This window comes from Nyctibius grandis, chromosome 2, assembly GCF_013368605.1.
Source record: "Nyctibius grandis isolate bNycGra1 chromosome 2, bNycGra1.pri, whole genome shotgun sequence".
Taxonomy (NCBI): domain Eukaryota; kingdom Metazoa; phylum Chordata; class Aves; order Nyctibiiformes; family Nyctibiidae; genus Nyctibius; species Nyctibius grandis.
This window is the reverse complement of record NC_090659.1, coordinates 42,552,629-42,572,611: the sequence shown is the minus strand read 5'-3', so window position 1 is coordinate 42,572,611 and position 19,983 is coordinate 42,552,629. Positions and strand designations below refer to the sequence as shown.

Genomic DNA, 19,983 nt, shown 5'->3' with positions numbered 1-19,983 from the left:
CAGGCAAGACACAACCCGATTCCGCAGCCTAGTTAAAACGCTCAGATGTGTTGGGAAAAAACAGGATTTTGGCCCCTGCTACTGGAGTTGCACCATTTTAAACAGCGAAGTTGCAGGATAAAAATCAGAAATAATTGAAAAAGCCTTATTCAGATATTCCATTTTTCAGGCAAAGCCTTCCGGCTGTCTCTCGCTTGTCCTTCGAGACCCATCGCTCTTGTGTTCCTTGCTATGACGTTGCCTCATTTAAAATGGGCATCGTGCCTGCTAACCGCCGCTGCCCGTGCAGCGGGTAGCTCAGGGCCTTATTGAAGATTTCTGGAAGCTCCATGGTGTCACCTCAAAGGCAAGTGTTTTATCTACTGGACCTTGGCCTGTCTGACCACAGTTGGGTGCCTGTCTACATCCATTCTTACAGGCCAGGCTGGGACTCAGACACTTCACGTTCAACTTTTGGTGGATCTTTATTGTTAGGTGTCAGAGAAATTGTCCACAGCTGAAAAAGAGACTGTGCTTTATTCTAAATATTTGGGGGGATGTTCATTCTAAAAGTTCAGCTGTGTTATTTTACTCAAGTCTGCGGTCACAGAAAGAAAATTAAACAGGTCCAACCAGTTCTGGTAGGAGCTCATCCCATCATATTCCTTTCATCTCAGTACTCTGAATGTGAAGCATGGGTGAAAAATGTAAATGCTAATGTTTGCTCCTTTTGGTTTTGTTGAGGTTTTAGTAAAAACCCAGGTAAATTAAGTGAAAAGTTAAATTTGAGGTGGTTCCTTTTGCCAAAATTCAAGAAAAGCAAATATCAATAGAGCAATTGTGCCATCTTTTTAAAGTTACAATCTTCTAAGTTTTTGAGTGTGATAGCACTCCTTGTAAGATTTAAAACACATTTCTCGTTGCATTATGTACATGGAAATGCCCACGCACACAGACAAGTAACTACACTATCAGATGATCATGTATTTTGGCCTAATTGGTTTGAAATGAGTGGACACATGCTATTGTCCCCAGTTTGTCATAATTGCTGTTTTGTGCTCATGTAAGGAAGAAAATCCTGGTTCTGTTTAGTGGCAGCATTCCCAATTAACTTCAGTTGTTCCAAGTGATGAGGTATCTTGATTCTCAAACTAAATCCAGTAACGTTTTTTGGTTTCTCAAGCCTCTGAAATTCCTTCCTTTTTTTATTTTAAAACAATTCATTTCATTTGCAAACTCCAGAACTACCGTCAACCTTTACTCTCCCATCAATCTTATTTTTGGCTTCCCGGAGCTTTCTATACAATATACTAGTGTAAACATTATTTTTGTTCATTAAAAAAAAAAAAGAAAAAAATAATTGAAGTTGCCTCTTCTTAGAACTAAGCTATAAAAGAGGTAGAACACAATTGCACTAATTAAGAAGAGTGGTTGGTTTTGTTTGCTTTTTTTTCCCTTATTAAAGTGCCAAAAAGGAGAGATCAATACAGGAAAACCCATTTCACTCTGCAGCAAAGGGAGCTGGAAAAGATCCACTTGAACTCTTAGAACTGAAATGCTGGAGGCTGATGTAATTAAGTAAACCAGCTGAGAACTGAAAAATAACCTGATCAAACTAAGAGATTATAAGTACGAATGAGCTGATGCACAGTTCTGCAACTTTTGATAGAGGAAGTGGAGTTTGCTGGAAATTTCGTGATGAAAGGCTTGTCTTTTGTTGACAATTAGTTATTTTGTGCTGGAAATTGTTGATTAATTGAAAAATGTTTGAATAGCACTTAGAAATTGCTGGAATATCTCTTGTTGCCCCTTTTTTTTTAAAATAAATAGATGTGGGTTTGGTCCCAAATGGCCTTTCAGTTTGAAATGTGATTTATAATTAAAGAAAGCAGTATTCATGCGGAAGTAAAACTTTTCTGCAGTTATGGCCACCAAGATAAGTTTAATTGGCCAAGTATTTTATTAATATTTTTGTATTATGTTTGATTTTTTAGTATCTATTTTTTTACTGTTTTGATATTTTACTGGATGATGTATTATTTTGTTAACATTTTTTCCAGGACAGGACAAGCTTTTTGATAATTTCTTGCAGATTTATAAAAGGGTAAATATGGTAGGCACAGTTATGCTTTTAAAAAAGAGAGATTCATCTGGTCAAAAGCACCTATATGTTTATAGGTATTGCATAGTAAAGCAATCTTCTTCCCAAACAAAGTTTTTGTTTTATTTAAATGAGAGCCCCATTTTGTCAGATTTGCCCACACACACAGCATTTGATTCATCAAGAGTGACCTCTTCAAGATAGAATTGCAGGTTCATTGATAGCTGCCACATGTCTATAGTTGTCATTCCTTCTACCTCCTCTTTCTTCAATTGGCACCAGATTTTGAACGCTGATGTGGTTGAGTTAGTGATTAATCGCATGGGATACCCTAACATGGCAGGATCCAGCTTAGACTTTTTTTGTGTCCGTGCCATTTTTCCTGAAGCTCTCAGATACAGATGCAGTTGTTACTTCTTTTCATCAGAGCGTGATCTTACAGGCAGCAGTGAGAATAGGGGTGAGCTGGGGCTCTCTGGGTCTGTGTTGGTTTAGTGTGGCCTTTTTTAAATCAGCATAAGGGCAGTGTAAATAAAAAACAAAACCAAAAGAAGAGCCAGCCTTAACATTTGATAATGCAGGTTTTTCTGACAAGCCTATTGCCTTTTCTCTTGAAGGTCCCTGTCCTTATTAAGCTGCTATAAATGTCAGTGGCAGATTTCTAAGTGAGACAGTGCATACTGTCCCGCGCAGTAACCATTCTCAAAGGAGAATACCCTGTTCTGCAGAATCTCAGCTTTCATTCCCCAAAACAACAAATTTGTTACTGTGCTTGTGCAGAAAACCTCAAAATATTAACAGTATAAGTGACGCAAAGACATCAGTGACCATCTGTAAAGAGCCTGGGACAACAGCTCTGAGGTTTGAATTGCCTCATTTGTGTCACTAAATAGTTCAGATGACCTATCATTTATATAATGAGGATAGTTGACTATTTGCCTTCTCGTTAAGAAAGACAGGGAGATACGGTGCAGATCTTACTGAGAGGACATCTTCATTTGGCTTAAGTACATGATCTCTAGAAAGGGCAACTGTTTATGTTTTAAGTTTTGGTTTTTTTTTAAAGCAAGGTGTCAAGTTCAAGCCTTGCAAAGGAGGAGTCTGGAAGTCGTGCATGCACAAGCTGCATTTTAAACAGGGCTAGCTGTTACTTTGGTGAGTGGCATAGGTGGAGTTTGGAAAGAACCATCCTGCATACTCTGTACCTTGTAATCAGCAGGAATGCAATGGTCTCATTCCCTTGTCAGGATGCTTGTAAAGAAGAGATGTTTTACTCTGTAGCTTCATGAAATGGCAGGAGAGACTGCGAGGGGAGAGGGGCTGAGTGTGCTCCTTTCCTCTCCACAAGTTCGGTTTTGGCCTTTTGGATAAGAAGCATACTGGAGTTTCTCCTCGAGAAGAGGCAGCTGCGATAAAAGCCAAGGCTGAGGAATGTGATGGTGTGGGCCAAGCAGGGCTCATTAGCCTTTGGGGAAGAGCTACTGGCTGCTGACTGTGTTCTGGCTCCATGGTAAGACACGGCCTAGAAATACAGAAGCATAGGGCTCGTTGAAAGTTTCTGATGAAAGTATTTTTCAACAGAAAATACTGAGATTGACTTAAGTGACTCATCTTGTGAGAAGTGGCTTCTGGCTTTGGGAAATGTTGTTTTTCATTAAACTACAGAGCATATGCAAAACAGTAACACATTGATTTGGCTATGCTGTCACAGTGCCTTCCTAGAATCTATTTTAGTTCTCGTGTTCACATTCTTTTCTCTGAGATGGGGAGACTGTAGTGGGTCCTGAGAGACGCGACTTGATGCATGGAGCCATCTTGGACGAGAAAATGGGAGCACAAGTACATGAACTCCAGTTCCCATCCGGCACAGCATCAATTTGACAACATTAAATATTTGAACTTTCTGGAATGTTTTCATTTTTATGAAACCTCTAAATTTTGCCTTTTTTTTTTTCCCCCAAAGCAAATACACAATTTCTCTTTGCCCCCCCATCATTTTAATGACCGTGTTGTTGTCATTAAAACTTTGGTTGGTAAAAGACATTTTGGCCTAGCCTTGTCAAATAAGTAGGTAAATAGGGCAGCCTCTCCGGGAGATAAACGAAAATTTGTGGGTTTGTTTGTTTTGGTTTTTTTTTGAGGGGAGGGTGTTTATTTAACAAAAATTACCCCCAAAAAATCCTCCCAAGAAACTGACGACTGCTTGGCACTCAGTTAAAGCAGACTGGAGCATGCAGATTTCTTCAGGGGATAAGACGAGAGCCAGACCAGCCATCTGATGAATTTCTGTTGGCAGGGCTGGATGCAGAAATGGGAAGTGCCTGGCTTCCTATTTAGGTTTCAGATTTAGGTTTTAGTTTAGGTGTTTTCCCTAAAATGTCTGGCCTGTTTCCGCCCTTCCTGAGGGGAAGAATGACTGGTAACTCCCCAGTCCCTGCAGATGGCAATGCTGCTTCCAGTAGCAAATGTAAACTCCTTTCCTGTGATAGCCTCGGCCATCCCCTGCCCCAGGGTTAGCCTGAAGGGCAGGACCATGGCCCTGGAGGACCCTGTGAGCATGATTTAGAAGAGAGGTAGAGGAGTTTTGTCTTTAGATGCTATTTCAGAGTTAAAACAGTTAATTTCCCTTGGTTTCTTCTGCCAGATTCCCTTATTATGACAACAGTGCTAAAGTATGCCGGATGAAGGAAAGAGCAATCCTTGAGTAAAGGGGATGGGATGTAGATAAACTATTCTTGGTCAACCTGGTGAGCACTGTGCTGAACCATAGCTATATGTGAGGCTGTCCTTTTCTAGAGCTACTTGCATGGCCCATAGCAGGATTCCCAGTGCTCCAAGAAGGTTTAATTTGCGAACGGTGGTATGCCGGTGCACGAGTCCAAATCAGGTCTGGTGGTGTACTCCAGGAAGTAGAGCTGCCTGGTTGCCCAGAGCACTGGGAGTGGCTGCAGTGTTATCTTCCCTGGAGCCAGCTCAACTCTACCTGAACGACTTAGTTCAGCAAAAGCCAAGCAGACCAAGAAGCACAACAGTAGCTTATCTGAGCTAATAACCCAGCTTTTTACCTCTGTATGGGAAGCACTTCTGCAAACCTATCCCAGCAGAACTGAGAGCTGAGTGTTTATTTAAAATAAGTGTTAAATTTAATTTTGCATGATCTTGACAACCCATCCACTGATGGGTTTTGAATGTTTGCGATTCATTATACTTCGAGAAGTCTTACTGGGCTCAGCTCACACGTTTGGACGTTCTCAAATATCTGCAGGATCACAACCCAAATTTTTAAGGCAAGGTTGAAGTAAATAGAATTTTCCATTATGTGTAATTGGGTGCAGGAAAAAGTGTTTCAAGAAAAGAAAGTTCAAGTACATGTTTGAATGCTTTTTCTAAATCTTGACATTGTGAAGAATTAAGATGTTATTGCTGGTTTAAATGTGAAATATCTCCAAAGGCACATCGGTATTGTTTATAAGCTATAATCAATTTATTTTTAAAAACTATTAATCTAGGTAATACCAGTCTTCAGTAACAAAAGAAGACCATCAATTAGCAGAAATAAATCTATCACAATAACTAAAGGTTTCTGCAATTTTCTACAGAAGTTTGCATTTCTCCATTAAAAAAAAAATGTATTGAGGGGGAGGCTAGTTGTTTGTTCCTTGTGAATCAGACTTGGGGATACACAAAAGATAAGTATGTTCCTCTCCTCCCCACCATGTCTTCTGTAGCCTCTTTTATTTAGGGTGTTTATCTCCGGAGAAGAAGGAAATAAAAAGGAGCGTTAATGAAATTGAGTATGGTCTTTCATAGCTCAGCCAAATTTCTAATGAATAGATTTCTCTGGGTCAAAGCCAAGATCTCTGTATCACTTTGGACGGGTAAAAGCTTTACAGTTGTGTATCTGATTGCTGCACTGGCATCTGTGGGAGGGAAGAAACCTTAAATGTATGAGTGGGGATCATCTGGTTATTTATGGCATGGTAACAATGTGTATAAAGATATGATCCGACACATATGTCAAAGTAATTCCTGTTGACTGACTTCAGGGAAAATGCATTGTAAATCCAACTACTCGATGTGCTTGGGATTCTGATACAAAGGTGGCTGCTGTGGAGGTTTTTCTGGGGCCGTCAGACTATTTATTGTGCAATCAGGCTGATTTTCTCTGGTTTTAATTCATTTAAGAAAAGTTGTCTTTAGAAAAACAAACAAAAAAACAACACTCCTCCTTTCCCTTCCCTTTCCCAAAGCAACCCTCTGTATGTGGGAAATACCATGGTAGTGTCTTAAATTAGCAGGATGCATCTAGAAACGGCATTTGTAGTTTCTTGATTTTTTTTAATAAAGTTCATTTTACCACAAAGTACGTCATTGCTGAAACTGAATTTTTGTAAGAGGTTTCATCTTTACCAAATTTCCTACCACCAAATACTGAAACTGCTATTTTTAAAATGCTTTTAGAAGTGTTATGTTGGGTGTTTTTTTTAAACCCACAGCTATCAAAGTTTCTTGATTTATTGTTAACATGGCCATAGCAGTGATACAGATATATTTTAAGTACTCAGGGAGGAAAATGGCCTTAACTGTTGCTGTGAATGTCTGTTTTGTTCTTCGTTGTATGGTGAAGATTATGCAAAAGAGGGCACAGGGATTTATTAATTATTCAGAACCAAGTCTGTTTATCTGGAAGTAGTATGTATAAAGCTATACTGAAAGTGGTGCTTTCACTGCCTGCAGTTGCCAACCTTGGTAACTAAAGACCTTACAGCTACCAGTGCTTACAGTCTCCTGATCCTGTGGCAGAGAAATTTGAGCCCATTTTACAGATGAGGAATTGAGGAGAAAAGAGACCAAACGACTTCCCAGGGCGATACGTGGCACGCGTGACAGAACTGCATGTTCAATACAGCTGGTGTTGTTCTCATCCAGAATCTTAGCAGAAAGTGATCATCCTTTCCAAAGTAGATGAAATTTTCCTCACCAAGACTGCACAATTTTCAGTATTTTGTTTCTTCTTGTTCTCTGTGAAGTGCAAACTGTAATAATAAAGACTAGAATACTTGAGGAAGATGTCTCCCAAATTAGCAAGCTGTGGTTTCTCATGGCAAACCAGCATCTAAGCCATTGATGAAATATAGCAGCCCAGGAGAATAAAAGGCTTACCAGGGTTCAAAAGACCTCCATTTACATAAATATGCAGAGACATCTGTTACAGCCATGAGTGACCTGCTGGTTGAAATCATCAGCAGGGGAAACTTGTAGTTGATCAGCATTGCCTGCAGTAGCAGGTGCTACTTCAGGCAACAGGAATTACTGAAGAGGTTTTCGATGAACAAAGACCTTTCCGCTTGCCAACAAGAGACATACGGGAAATGGAAGCAAACGGCACACGCCTACGGTCTTTCATTTGTAATACGCGATGAGAGCGTAGTGTGTGCTTCTGCGTACAAATCTTTACGTGGTTAGTTCTAGGTATGGTGTGGCTGACAAAGTTGCAAAGTTTATGTCTGAGAAGTACTTATGGCTTTTCAAACCAAACTACTTAAGTCAGATGCCCAAACAGAAATGAATTATCAAGATTTAATGGAAAATGTTCAAAACAAATTTATCATCTAAAACCAATGTTTTTATTATCAGAGTATATGCCCAAAATAGTAATGTAAAACTGTCATCCCAAAGGTTACGATTACTTAAGTGAATAACAGAAGTTTAGTTCTTGCTTACCATTAATCAGCAGAGACATTATAACATTATAACTTTATATAATGCCAGGATGTTTGTATTCCTTATTGGCACAAGGTATATGGCATTCTCTCTCTTTTTTTCTCTCTCTCTACCCCCCGCTCCATAATGAAATTAGTAATCTCATGTTAAATTTAGATTTGTTTCTATTTTATGGGAACTTAAATAGAAGTTCTCTGCATAACATGGTTTTGTAAGGAAAGAATCTGTCTTTTCAGTGAATGAACTACTGGTCAGAAAACTAGATTACAAATTTGAGGCTGCAAAATTGTTATGATTTGGTGTGTTATAGATGATGGTAGTTGCCAGGAGTTCTGAAGAGAAAATGCTCACACAGTAAAAAGGAGTGTCCGAATAATCTGTAGTAAAGCCAAAGAAGTAATAGAGTTGAGACTTGCAAAGGCTTCCAAGATTTAAAATGCTCCCTCTGACTCTCTCATATATGTTAAATACTGCTCTTTAATTATAATAAAAGGTACAGTACAACTTGAGTACTTGATTAACTATAATGGGTGCCTCACATTGAGATGTAACAGCTCTAATAACTATATGAGACCTTTAAATACCGTAACAATTCCCACCTCTATTTTGATAACAAATTTCATAATAAATCAAGATAAAACAAAACCTGTTCTTTTCTTTCCCTTTGAACAGAGCGTGGATCACACTTCTCGTAAACCTCATCATATTGAGGTTGGGCTAAGATGAGCATAACCAGTGACGAAGTGAATTTCTTGGTGTATCGCTATCTCCAGGAATCGGGTAAATTTCCTGTCTTTCCTCACAACTTCAGGTCACAGATGAAATGGGAAAATTGGCCTTTTGCGTGGTATTGCTTTAGGAATGTTGCATTGAGTGTTTCAGACTGATAAACTCAGGCTAAATATTTATTGCACAAACCCATGTTTCTTTGAAATTACAGTCTTGAACATAATAAAAGTGCAAACATATGCAGGTACAAAGTAAACATTGCAGTTAGGCAAAACAAGGAAATAAATAGCATTATGTTAACAAATGTTTTTGTAGAGTTATCTCAGCTGAAGTAATTTTTGGCAGCATAGGCACAAAGCACATGGATTTTGTATCTTTTTTCTTAGCTACTTGAAATAGTTCTATCAGATACTTATTAGGTAAAGAGGAGTTGTCTAAACTGGTTTTATATTGGCCTTAAATGGAAATTTGGGTGCAAGCGTCTGATGTTTTAGAATTTCATTAGGGTAATTATGTATGCAAACTGAACTGTGCAAGTGTCAGTGTGGCTTTGTCTTAGCATCACTTCCTCTATCTGTTTTCATATCGGAAAATAATGTCTTTACAGGGCTTTTCCTTTTAGAAGGAAAGCTTCATCTTTCCTTCAAAAAAAATTGAAATTGAAATTTAGGGTCTATTTTGTTTTCGTAGTCTTGATTCTACTCTTTGACTGCAAGAACTAGAAGTTCTCTTCACTAATGGAAAATGTTCTGTTAGTGCAGAGATGATTGGGGAGGTGAGAGACATTGACAAAGGATTTATAGGCAGGATCCCAGTTTACTTGATACTGGCCTTATGTTCTGGGTTGGTAAAAGTAGAATTGACTAAAAATATTTGGTGTTTCATATGCTGAAACAAATAAAACAAAAAAAAATATCTGTGAAAAATACCTGTCTTCCTGTCAGAAGACTTGAAGCCAGTTTTAGAATAAGCCCTCCGGACTTGCAAGATATCTTGGACAGGGGACCAAAATCCCAGCAGGTAGAAGATACTGGGTTAGCCTGCTCTGTTGGTCATTATAACTAGCATTCATTAGATACATTATTTTGCTTTCTTTCTTCTACTTCCCAAGACTATTTCAATCCCAGGAACCCAAATCTTTATGCAAGGAATCTCCACTGAAGCTGAGAAGATTTATAATACTTTTTCAGGATTTGGTCTTTTAAAACAGTTCTTTGAGAGTCTAGTGGTGGCCTGTGTTAGTAGCTGTTTTCTCACATTGTATTCTTCTCTCTAATAACAAAGCTTATTAAAAAATAGTCTAGTTCTGGCATGCAATCAGGTGAAAGAAAGATAGGAAATAAACAAAACTAAAATTTCATCCAGAGAAAGTTTATTTTTAAAAATAAGCTACCAGGTACCCTACTGGAAAGGGCTTTTGAACATTAGAGCAGTGCGCAGATGGACATAATCGAAACCTAAAGAATCCTGAAATTGTTTTACGTTGTTATATTTGTACTGTAGGAAATTCTACATAACAGTGTGTTGATACGGTAACTTTTCCTGATGTGAAAAAAGAAAACCAGCCTTTTTTATTCCTCTTGGCAGATCAGTAGGTGGGTTAGTGTTGTGTAGTGATTCAGAAGGAGGCTTTACAAAGTCAGTCAAGAATGGTGGTATCAGCCAAATGTCAAGAGAAAGTTCTTCTGGGTAACCCATCTCCCAATAGCAAGCAACCACTTTTGACATTTTAGGGAGAACTTCATGTACAAATTTTCGTATTAGTTGCAAGTTGTACTGCTCTTATCTTCTTATGTAAAGGGCCAAATGTTTTTCTTACTTAATCCACACATAATAAAGGCATTCACAAAAACATGGTATTTCCACTGTTCTGTCGTATTTTGCCCATATAAGAGAGTAGAAGATGAGGTTAAATGTTTGAAGAAATATTCAAATATGCTTCAAAGTGAGCATATTGAAATCTGGATGCTAGGTATTGATTTAGTAGATATATCTGACAGTTTGCTAGTAATTCCATTCAGCAGATAAGAGCTATAACCAATGATAAATCCACTAATCTATTTTAAAAGCTTCTTACGTTTAGTTTGAATCTTCTTTCATGCTGTCATTGTTTTTTCCAAAGAAATTTTTATATCTGTATTTTCAGATAAAGTAGGGTAATAAGACAGAAATCATTATACAGCATCTTGCCTTTCCACCTGCTAGTGTAAATGCCATAAGATGCAACAGCAGATGAAAGCTGTTTAATCAATAGCTTCAGAAATAATGCATGCCAAATTTAGAGGGCTAGTGTTTAAATACAGTTTAAGTTCAAACTCATACAGTTTACGGAATTTGCCAAAACCAAGGTTATTACATTGATTATTTATTAACATTAACTGAACCCAAAGCTTCTAAAACTTATATCAAACACAGCCATAAAGGTTGCTTACAAGACTGTACAAAAGTTCAGGGTTTTTTTCAGATATCTGTCCTTTAATCTTATCCTGTAAAACTTCCAGACTTTCCCATAAAATGTAGGCAGATGGTGGGAGGAAGAGAGAAGCAACAAAAGGAAATACATATGGCAGAACAACTATATAAAAAGCAAACTGTCCCTATAATATTTCAAGTATTTTGCAGCTGCAAGGCACAGAAGCACTTGAGATTATTTGAAACATTATAGCAAAGATACTGAGGAGTGCTTTACACTTTGTTATGAAAATGCTGGCAGGTCATTCTAGCAGAAGTTAGCTCTTCTAAAATCGAAGTTAGAAGTGAAATTCAATAATTATATTTCCTCCTTAATTCTCTGTCAGACTAGAAAACTTGCACAGGAGAGTATTAATAGAGTTGAACTGTCTAAACCATTATTGTTGCTTTTTAACAAATCTTGGCATACCAAGGGGAGTTCCAGTGAACTGGAAAAAGCAAATGTTGTGCCAGAATTTTTAAAGGTTAAACAAGATGATCCAGGTAACTATAGGTCAAGCAAAATCATTGGAAGGTTGAAACTAGATACCTTCAACAAAAAAATGAAGAGATGACATCATGCCTAATGCCAGCCAGCAAGTTTTTATGGGTAATAGATCTTGTCAAACAAACTTGATGCCGCTTTTTCCAAGATCACAAATGAAATTGACGGAGATAGCTGCGCTGACAATAATACACTTAGTCTACTTTATGACATTTACTTAGTCTTGTTGACACTGTGGTTAAAAACAAAATGAAATAACAGTGTGTAAAATCTGTGTAATCCAGGGTTACCAAATGGATTAAAAACAGGCTAACAGAAACATCTTGAAAAGTGATTAAAGCTGGGGAGTATTCATCTCAAAGGTTGCTTCTAGTGGGAGCTCAAAGGAATCCATTCTTGGCATAATAGTGCTCAATAGCTTTATCAGTTACCTGGAAGGAAATACAAAATGATTCTGGAGTACGTTTGCAGATGGAATGAAATGGTAAATTGTGGCACTTGAATTATACCAACTGATCATGTGGTTTCACAGAAAAAAATAAAGCCAGGGAGACTGCTTTGAGTTGCCTGCTGCTGGAGAGGCAGGCTAGAGAAGATGCCTGGTCCAGGGGCAGTGCAGTCAAATCCCTCTGGTGCAAGACAGGACTTGGACAAGTTAAGGCTCTAATTGCTTAGATGTATTAAAATAAGTAAGTAAATAATTGCCCCTTCACATAGGTGACTGTCTCAGGGCTTATCTATGCCTAGAAAAACAAAGCAGTCAGGCGTAATTTCCATTTAGGCTCCATGGGTTGATGGCATAGGAATTCCACCACTAAGGTGGCTAGATGTTGTCACTTCCACTCTAGGATCATGAATGCCCGCCTTCCTGAGGTACAAAGAAATCAAGTGTTTAGTTTCAGTTTAAGATTGTTACTTCCTATCCAAAAGTCAAGTCCTGTAATGTTCAGTTTGTTCCTTTTTGAATATGAGCTTTTTGGTGCACAATTTGAAGTGACCCAGTTCTTAAAAGTGCTGAGTACTTCCAAGCATTGTTTATCTCAGGAGTCAAACTTTTAAAAGTCAGGTTATATTTATTTGTAGGTGTCTTGATTCAAAGACTACCTTTAAGAGAAAATGTTGGCCTCATTTACTAAAATCAGGCTTAAATTGTGTCTATGCTATGAGTGTACTACCAGTGTGGAGATAGGAGCACACAAACTACTCCTGTGGTGGACGTAGTTACACCAACAAAGCAGGTGCATTGACAAAAGTGAAACAAGCTTTACCAAAGAAGCCATGGTTCTGGCATCCAAATGATGTTGATTGAGCTTTGCACCTCTTCAGACTCCTGAGAAGCATACTTCTTCTAGCAACCATCTTCACTGCTGACATAGTCCTCCTGTTGGTTTTCTTCAGAGTGAAGACCTGTGTTTCTACAGAATCATATATTCAGAATATAGAGTTTACCCCTTTGCTTTGTCTGCCCAAAAGAGAAACAGATACTTATTTGTCTTTAGGAGTGAAGGTCAAAGCAGTACAATGCAATGGGAGTAATAAGGATTCCAAGGAAAATAGAAAATGGGTGGGCTGGGGATGGCATAACCAAGGGAAATCAGATCTCTTACATACTTTTTAATCTAAAATGTGCTGCCGTCTGTTCTGAGTGACAAATCCTATCGTAGGTCCAAATGCTACAATGAATTACCTTCCCTACCCAGCCACCCATGTCAATTCAGTTACTAAATCTTTTTCAAATTTGGGTTTTTCTATGCATTGATTGATTTAATTGTTCCTTTTCTAGCACTTAGATGCATGTTGCAGTATAGAATCCTTAGCTGAAAATCAGCTTCCCAGCTGTCTGCGGCTTATACTGCTCTCTAGTAGGGCATTTATTGTAGTGGATGTCTGGCAATGACTTGTTAGAGTTAAGGTTGTGTAACAGTTTCCATTTTTGCTCATACTTTTACTGTTCAGTTTGAATTTTTCCATGTTTTATGACATACTCTTCATAAACTATTCCTCAGTGTGCAATCTATACTGTGTCCAAGACAATAAAAACACTAGCTGGATGCTTTTGCTAAAAAGATGTCAATGAAATTTTTAGCTGCTGACTTGGGACGATTTACCATTATACTTTAGAATTGGCATTTGTTTTCTTCCCAACCATACGAGTTAAGGCAGCTAATAACATAGTTGTTTTCCATCTGTAGATGCGGGATGACAGCAGTACGTTGGTCTGTTTGGTTCATAGTTGACAGATTTTCCTTGTTTTTCTAAAAGATAAGAGTTTTCTCTCATGTTCTAAGCACAGGCTCAAAGGCACATACAGCATGAAGCGTTTCTGTGAATCACACAGCACAATATCCTTTGTAGAGTTAGGCATGTGCAAACAAGGGACTTTCCTGTTAACCACATCCAGGGCATCTTATTCTCATTATTCCTTTGGAAATTATGAGAGAATCCAAAATATGGATATTCTGAGGCTTCTGGGATTTCATCATTGTGATGATGTCCAACTAGATACTAGTAGTTGAAATAGTTCTAAACTGCAATTTTTCCAATGCCATTTACAATTTTTTGAAAAGGAAGGAACAAAATCTTAAGGAAAATATCTTTTTTTATGACTCTCTTTTTTAACAAAGAAATTTTATACAAAATGTAAATATCACAGTTTGCCTGGGTAAGTTCTCAGACAACAGGGTATGACTGAAGATCAATATTCTGCTCTTTTGAATTTGTGCCTTATGCAACAGTCTTTACCTATATAAACCTATGTAATTTTTCTCTGAAGTCCATACTTTTTCTGCATATGAGGTGCGTTTAGAGTATTTTGAACAACTGTGTGTCACAGAGTTCCTGAGTCACAGATGAGAGAAGTGCATGTTGAAAATAATTCAAATTAAGCATAGCATAAACTATTGGCATATATAGGTCAGCTAAATTTGTTTCAAAGCTAACTGCTTCCTTTGTGTAGGAAGGCTGCTGCTAGGATGAAGGGGAATGTACAGTGCATGGGTTTTACTTAAATTATTAAAACCTACACCTTGAAGAATAATTCATTATAAGGATGGATCACTTGGTCAATAAAGGCACTTGTCCAGTGTGACAGTAAAAACAATAGTGTGCACTGATGGTAGAGTCAGTGGATAATGATTTTTCTTTTGCAATTTTTTTATGTTTTCTTCCAATTTGGCTCATTAGGATCATACGAGAGTTCAGGCTGGATGGTATGTCAGGTGATGACAGAACCAGAGAATAGTTCAGGTTGGCAGGGACCTTTGGAGACCATCTAATCCAACTCCCCTGGTCACAGCAGGGTCAGCTGCAGCAAGTTGCTCAGGGCTGTGTCCATTCAGGTTTTGAATATCTCCCAAGGACGGAAAGTCCACAACCTCCCTGGGCAGCCTGTTCCAATACTCGATCACCCTCACAGTAAAAAAGTGTTTTATTTTGTTTCAGTGGAATTTCATGTGTGTTGCAGTTTGTGCCCATTGCCTCTTTTCCTGTCACTGGGCACCACTGAGAAGAGTCTGGCTCCATCCTCTTCGCACCCTGCTCAGGGATTTATGCACATGGATAAGGTCCCCTGTGAGCCTTCTCCAGGTTGAGCAGTCCCAATGCTCTCAGCCTCTCCTTGTATGCCTGATGCTGCAATCTATCTATCACCTTCGTGGTCTTTTCACTGGACTCTCTCCAGTATGTCCATGTCTCTCTTGTACTGGGGAGCCCAGAACCAGACACACTACTCCAGATCTGTCTCACCACGGCTGAGTAGAGGGCAAGGACCCCCTCCATTGACCTGCTGGCAACAGTTTTCATAGCACAGCTCGGGATGCTGTTCGCTTTCCTTGCTGCAAGGGCACATTGTTGGCTCATGTTCAACTAGTCAAGCCTCCTGCTCAATGCTGGGGAGCCTCAAAGATCTTTTACAGAACCTGTACATAAAGGTGCTATTAAACATGATAGTCACTGGAATGCTCTTGAAGCTGTGTGCATAGCTATGCTCTAATAGTAAAGATGAGGACCTTTTGTTTGCTGAAGGAAAAATGCATCCTTGAAATGACATCCTGACAGCCAAAGATAAAATGCACATTTTAGTGTTGTTTCAGTAATAATCTATGGCTGCATTATTTGTGTCTACATACGTGTTATCACTGGCTCTTGGGCTGCGTGTGTGCTGCCTGCGGTATAGAGTAGCTAGTGAGTAGACCAAACTCAGCTGCACTGATATAAAGACGCTTGTGTGTTTGCTTAGAACTATTTGCACAGTTACTTTTGTGCTGGTGTAACTGGGTGCTGAACAGGTATTACTGAGTAAATAAAACAATACACTTTTTAAGAAAATATGTAAAAAATGGGTGTTTAAACCTGCCTTTAAAATTTTTGTGCCTCAATATTCCTCTTTGAAAGTGAGGTTAATACTACATACGGTACCTCACAGCAGATGGTAAAAGGTTTTAGTCCTAAAATGTATTGAAATCCTCTGAGGAAAGGTGTGCTGGGACACTCTTGAACATTTTTTTTCCTATTATTTCAAAGTACTATTTGAGAATTTATAGGTGAATATATATAAGTGAATATATATCTCTAAATGCAGCATGAATGAGATGCTAACTATATTATTCAGGAACTGGTGTGTTAAGACTGAAGGCAGGGTTTCTTTCACCTTTTCAGCTGTACAATGGGGCTAGGCTTTGGAGCAATACAAAATCCGTTTTTAATTCTCATGGTTTAGCACAGATCTGATTTGTTGGCATGCAGCCCTATTTATATGATGTGTTATCCTCTTTAAGGGCAGCCTACTCAAAATGACTTAAGCTTATGATCCAATCTCTGATATACTGGGAGTTGGATATAGAACCAACATTTGTGACCTTCCGTGAATCATTTGAGATAAATAAAGCCACGGTGTTGTTCCAGAAGTGGAATATGTGTTAAAGTGACTCTTGGATAAGAACGCTTGAGAAATTTGACAAAAATACATTTTGGTTTAATTAAAAGTGTTTCCTAAAAGTCACCCCAGGATGAACATTCCTATCTAATGAGAAACCATCTGTAACTATATATATTGCATATAATGTAGCATAATATGTATATAACTCCCCCCAGCATAATACATATGTAATAAAAATAGTGTACTATCAAAAGGGTCTATAAGGGGGTTTATAGTGCTCTTTTTTTTTTTAAACTCTCTCCCCTACTTGCTGTATTTCTTTTAAACTAGGGAGGAGGTGACTGTATGATTCCAGAAACAGTGAGACTGACTCTGAATTTGAAATTATACTTCATAGTTGGAGGATGGATGACTGCTGAAAAGACAAATCCATTTCTCAAATAAGAACTGCATTATTATGCACAGTTTCTCTCTCTGCTAGCAATGATTTATTCTCTTTGCAAATACTAAGTACATTTTAAGAAAACCAGGGTCAGCATTAGAAGACAACAAGCTTTATTGGGCTGCATTTCCAAAACCTTTTTTTTAAACTTATCAAAGCTATAGATCTTGGGAAGGATGCAGCCGGTAGGTTAAAGATAAATACTTTCCCCAGCTTCCTTTAAAGATAAGCAAATTGGTTTCTAAGCCAACAGCACCTCTGAATTGTGTGAAACAATGTGTGAGTCAAAACCACATTGTGCAGTTTTTTCGTAGAGCAGTGAATATGTAGTAGCAGTATTTGACGGTCGGCTTCCCAAAATTCAAATTCCACAATGGAGAGGAAAAAATATTTTTACAGCTACAGAAGTTATTGGTTTTGTCATACTTTGTTCTGGTTGTATTTTCAAAAGAATGCAATAAGCTGTATGAAGGCCATTTTTAGGTGCATTTATATGCACAGACTTAGGGTTTTGTGACCAGATATCTACTTTATATACATACGTATACATGATAATTTCAAATGTTTTGTGGTGCAGTTCAAGAGGTCCTTTTGAAAACTTCTTTCTCTGTGTCTTTTACCCCTGTTGCATAACAACAGCAATATAAATGCCATATAAGAAAAGCAGTACTCGGTGCAGAATTTTGTAAGTTCCTGTGAAGGAAAAAAATACACTGAGCATCTTGTTCTTTTGCCAGTTGCAAAACCCTGCTTACTTGGTATTTCCTTCTAGCTCTCTTCACAGTTTTCTAAACTTGGCTATTTTAATTTTTCTTTGGCCTGAAAGTTGCTGTATAATGTTGGATCTCAGACACTGAGCAAACAGGGTGATTTTTAAGCTACACAAACATAAACAATTACACCTTTGCAAATTTATTGTAGCACAAATTTTGGTTCTGATTACTTCATGTCCTGTTTTTTAAAGCTTGCATAAATGAAGTATTGTAGGTGTATTAAGAAAATAGGATGTTGGGTGGAATGCAGATATCTATAGGTCAAGATGGCTTTGCTAGTAAAACCCGTGAAGTGCTACAAATTTGTGAATTTACTGCTTTTCCTTATGATTCTCCAGGCCCAGAGAAAGAAGCTGTATCTTGCAGCTTTGCAGGTTTTGCCAATAAGCTGCACGCTGGGGACTTTCTGCCTGCACAGCTATGGCAGTTACAAATCACCCCTCCTCAGACCTAACCAGCGTAGCTATATTAGGACTCCGTTTGTAGTGACCATCGACAGAAACCGTCCTGGTGTTGAAGTTCCTGAATACCCACTGAGTGTCAGCTGTGGTGTCCTACTTGCCACGGCTTATAGGTGTACATTAGAACTGATAAAAGAACATAGTCTATGGAAATAAATTGTGAAGTATGTATGACTGTGAAAGTCTCTTCTAAAAATGTGATCCTTAAAACGATGCACATCACATTGGATGTTTCGTTGCACGGACAGGGCTAAAAGATAACAGCGTTCCATTAATTTAGAAGGAAAAGGTTATTTTTCTTTTTCTTGCCGTGGCCTTTGTAAGTTATTTCAAACCTTGCCCGTAGCTGCATTAAAGTACTAGATATGTGTTGACATTTATTGGCCATTGTTAGTCTAATTTACACAGAGTGAGTGAAAAAGGGGATTATTTCAGACCTTGTTTTCAAAAGATTTTTTTTAAGTTCCTCTTTCCATTGCTCATGTTCTGTTTTCTGTCTGTATCGTATTTCTCTTTTTGTTAATTTGCAGCCCTCAGAAAGGCTTAAACAGTGAGTGCCAAGTACTGCTCATCAAAAGATCATTTCCAAGTTGTATTAATCTTTTCCAACATATTTTCCTGCATGAAAAAGAAAAAAAAACCTGCCAAAAACATTCTTTGGCACATAATAAAATAATTTTGGGTAGCAGACGTTTACTCTGAATTCTTGGCAGAAGGTGAGCAGGTCAGATATCCAAGAAAAAAAGGGTGTAACATTTAATATTAGTGAATAATCGCTTCTACAAAGCTTCGGGTAACCAGGCACACTATAATTTTGGCAACTGACACAAGCTACAGCTAAGGATCCTTTCTTTATATTTCCCAGGGACTGTGAAAGAGCTTGTAATACAGGACACATTTCCCAGGGCTCTGGAAATAATTTTAATCGTTCAGCAATCCCAATCTTGAAACAAATGTACAAGCCCTATTGTTCAGCTGATTTTTCTAAAAATATATTTCAACTGCCGTTCTCTATTTTAAATTGCTAATGTGTGTCCTTGTTAAGCCCTTTATGTAATTGTGAAGGTAAGTCTTCAAAAATAAGCAGACACTGGCAAAACCAGAGAGGCACTCTAGGATGTATTACCGAGAAAGAAGCAGCTCAGCTAGGAGAAGAATCTCAGTCTGCTCTGAATAATGAACAAGATGTGGTGTAGGATTTTTGCCCACCTTTTTTTTTAACTGTTTGTAGAATCTTATCAGTGTCTTGAGGCACCAGACACTTACTAACTGCAACCGAACGTATTTCGGAGAAACGGCTGTCCTTTTTGTGAAGCCTCTGCATATGTACAGTAGGATTTTATGACCATATTTTTATAGATACATATTTAGATTTAGACAAATCTAAGGAGAAACAAGGGTAGGGATCCATGTTACATTCTCAGTTCTCACTCAGTGCATCATATAGAAGGGGAAATACTGGACTCTAAAATGGCAGCTGCAGTCAAGTGCAGTGAAGAACATCATTGTATTCTCTTGGGCAATGGGCAAGAAATTATGTCATTTACCTCAGGAATTAGTTTAACATGTGTTAGGCCCAGGATTAAGAAAATACAGTTACTCTAAGTTAAACTGTTTGCTTCTGGTTTTACAGACAGAAGTTGTATTGAAATATACCCTTAGTGATACGTGTCCCTTGCTTCTCTACACTGGTAAATCTAGACCTACAGAAGTCTTAACTTAGTGTTAACTGTGCTGTTTGTATATCCCTAGTATTTGGAAGAAATGATTTTCTTAGTGGTGATATTTCACTCTTCTTTAGTGGATTTTTTTTAAACTGCAGTGGTAGGGCTCTAATTTATTTCAGATCACCAGATTGCACCACTCTTCCCTTCCTGCTTAGATGGCACTCCCAAGACCCAGACGTCAAACTTGGGAAGATGTTTTTCCACTGGATGCATCT

General features: G+C 38.2%; 1 protein-coding gene across 1 annotated transcript in view; it reads left to right on the top strand.

Moving 5' to 3' along the window:
- TBL1X (transducin beta like 1 X-linked) overlaps positions 1 to 19,983 on the top strand; it is a 199,247-nt gene that overhangs the window by 132,816 nt on the left and 46,448 nt on the right. Inside the window, exon 4 of the mRNA XM_068425152.1 lies at positions 8,477 to 8,584. Within this exon, the coding sequence (XP_068281253.1) occupies positions 8,527 to 8,584 (58 nt within the window). The 5' untranslated portion in view covers positions 8,477 to 8,526. The remainder of the gene's footprint in view (positions 1 to 8,476; positions 8,585 to 19,983) is intronic.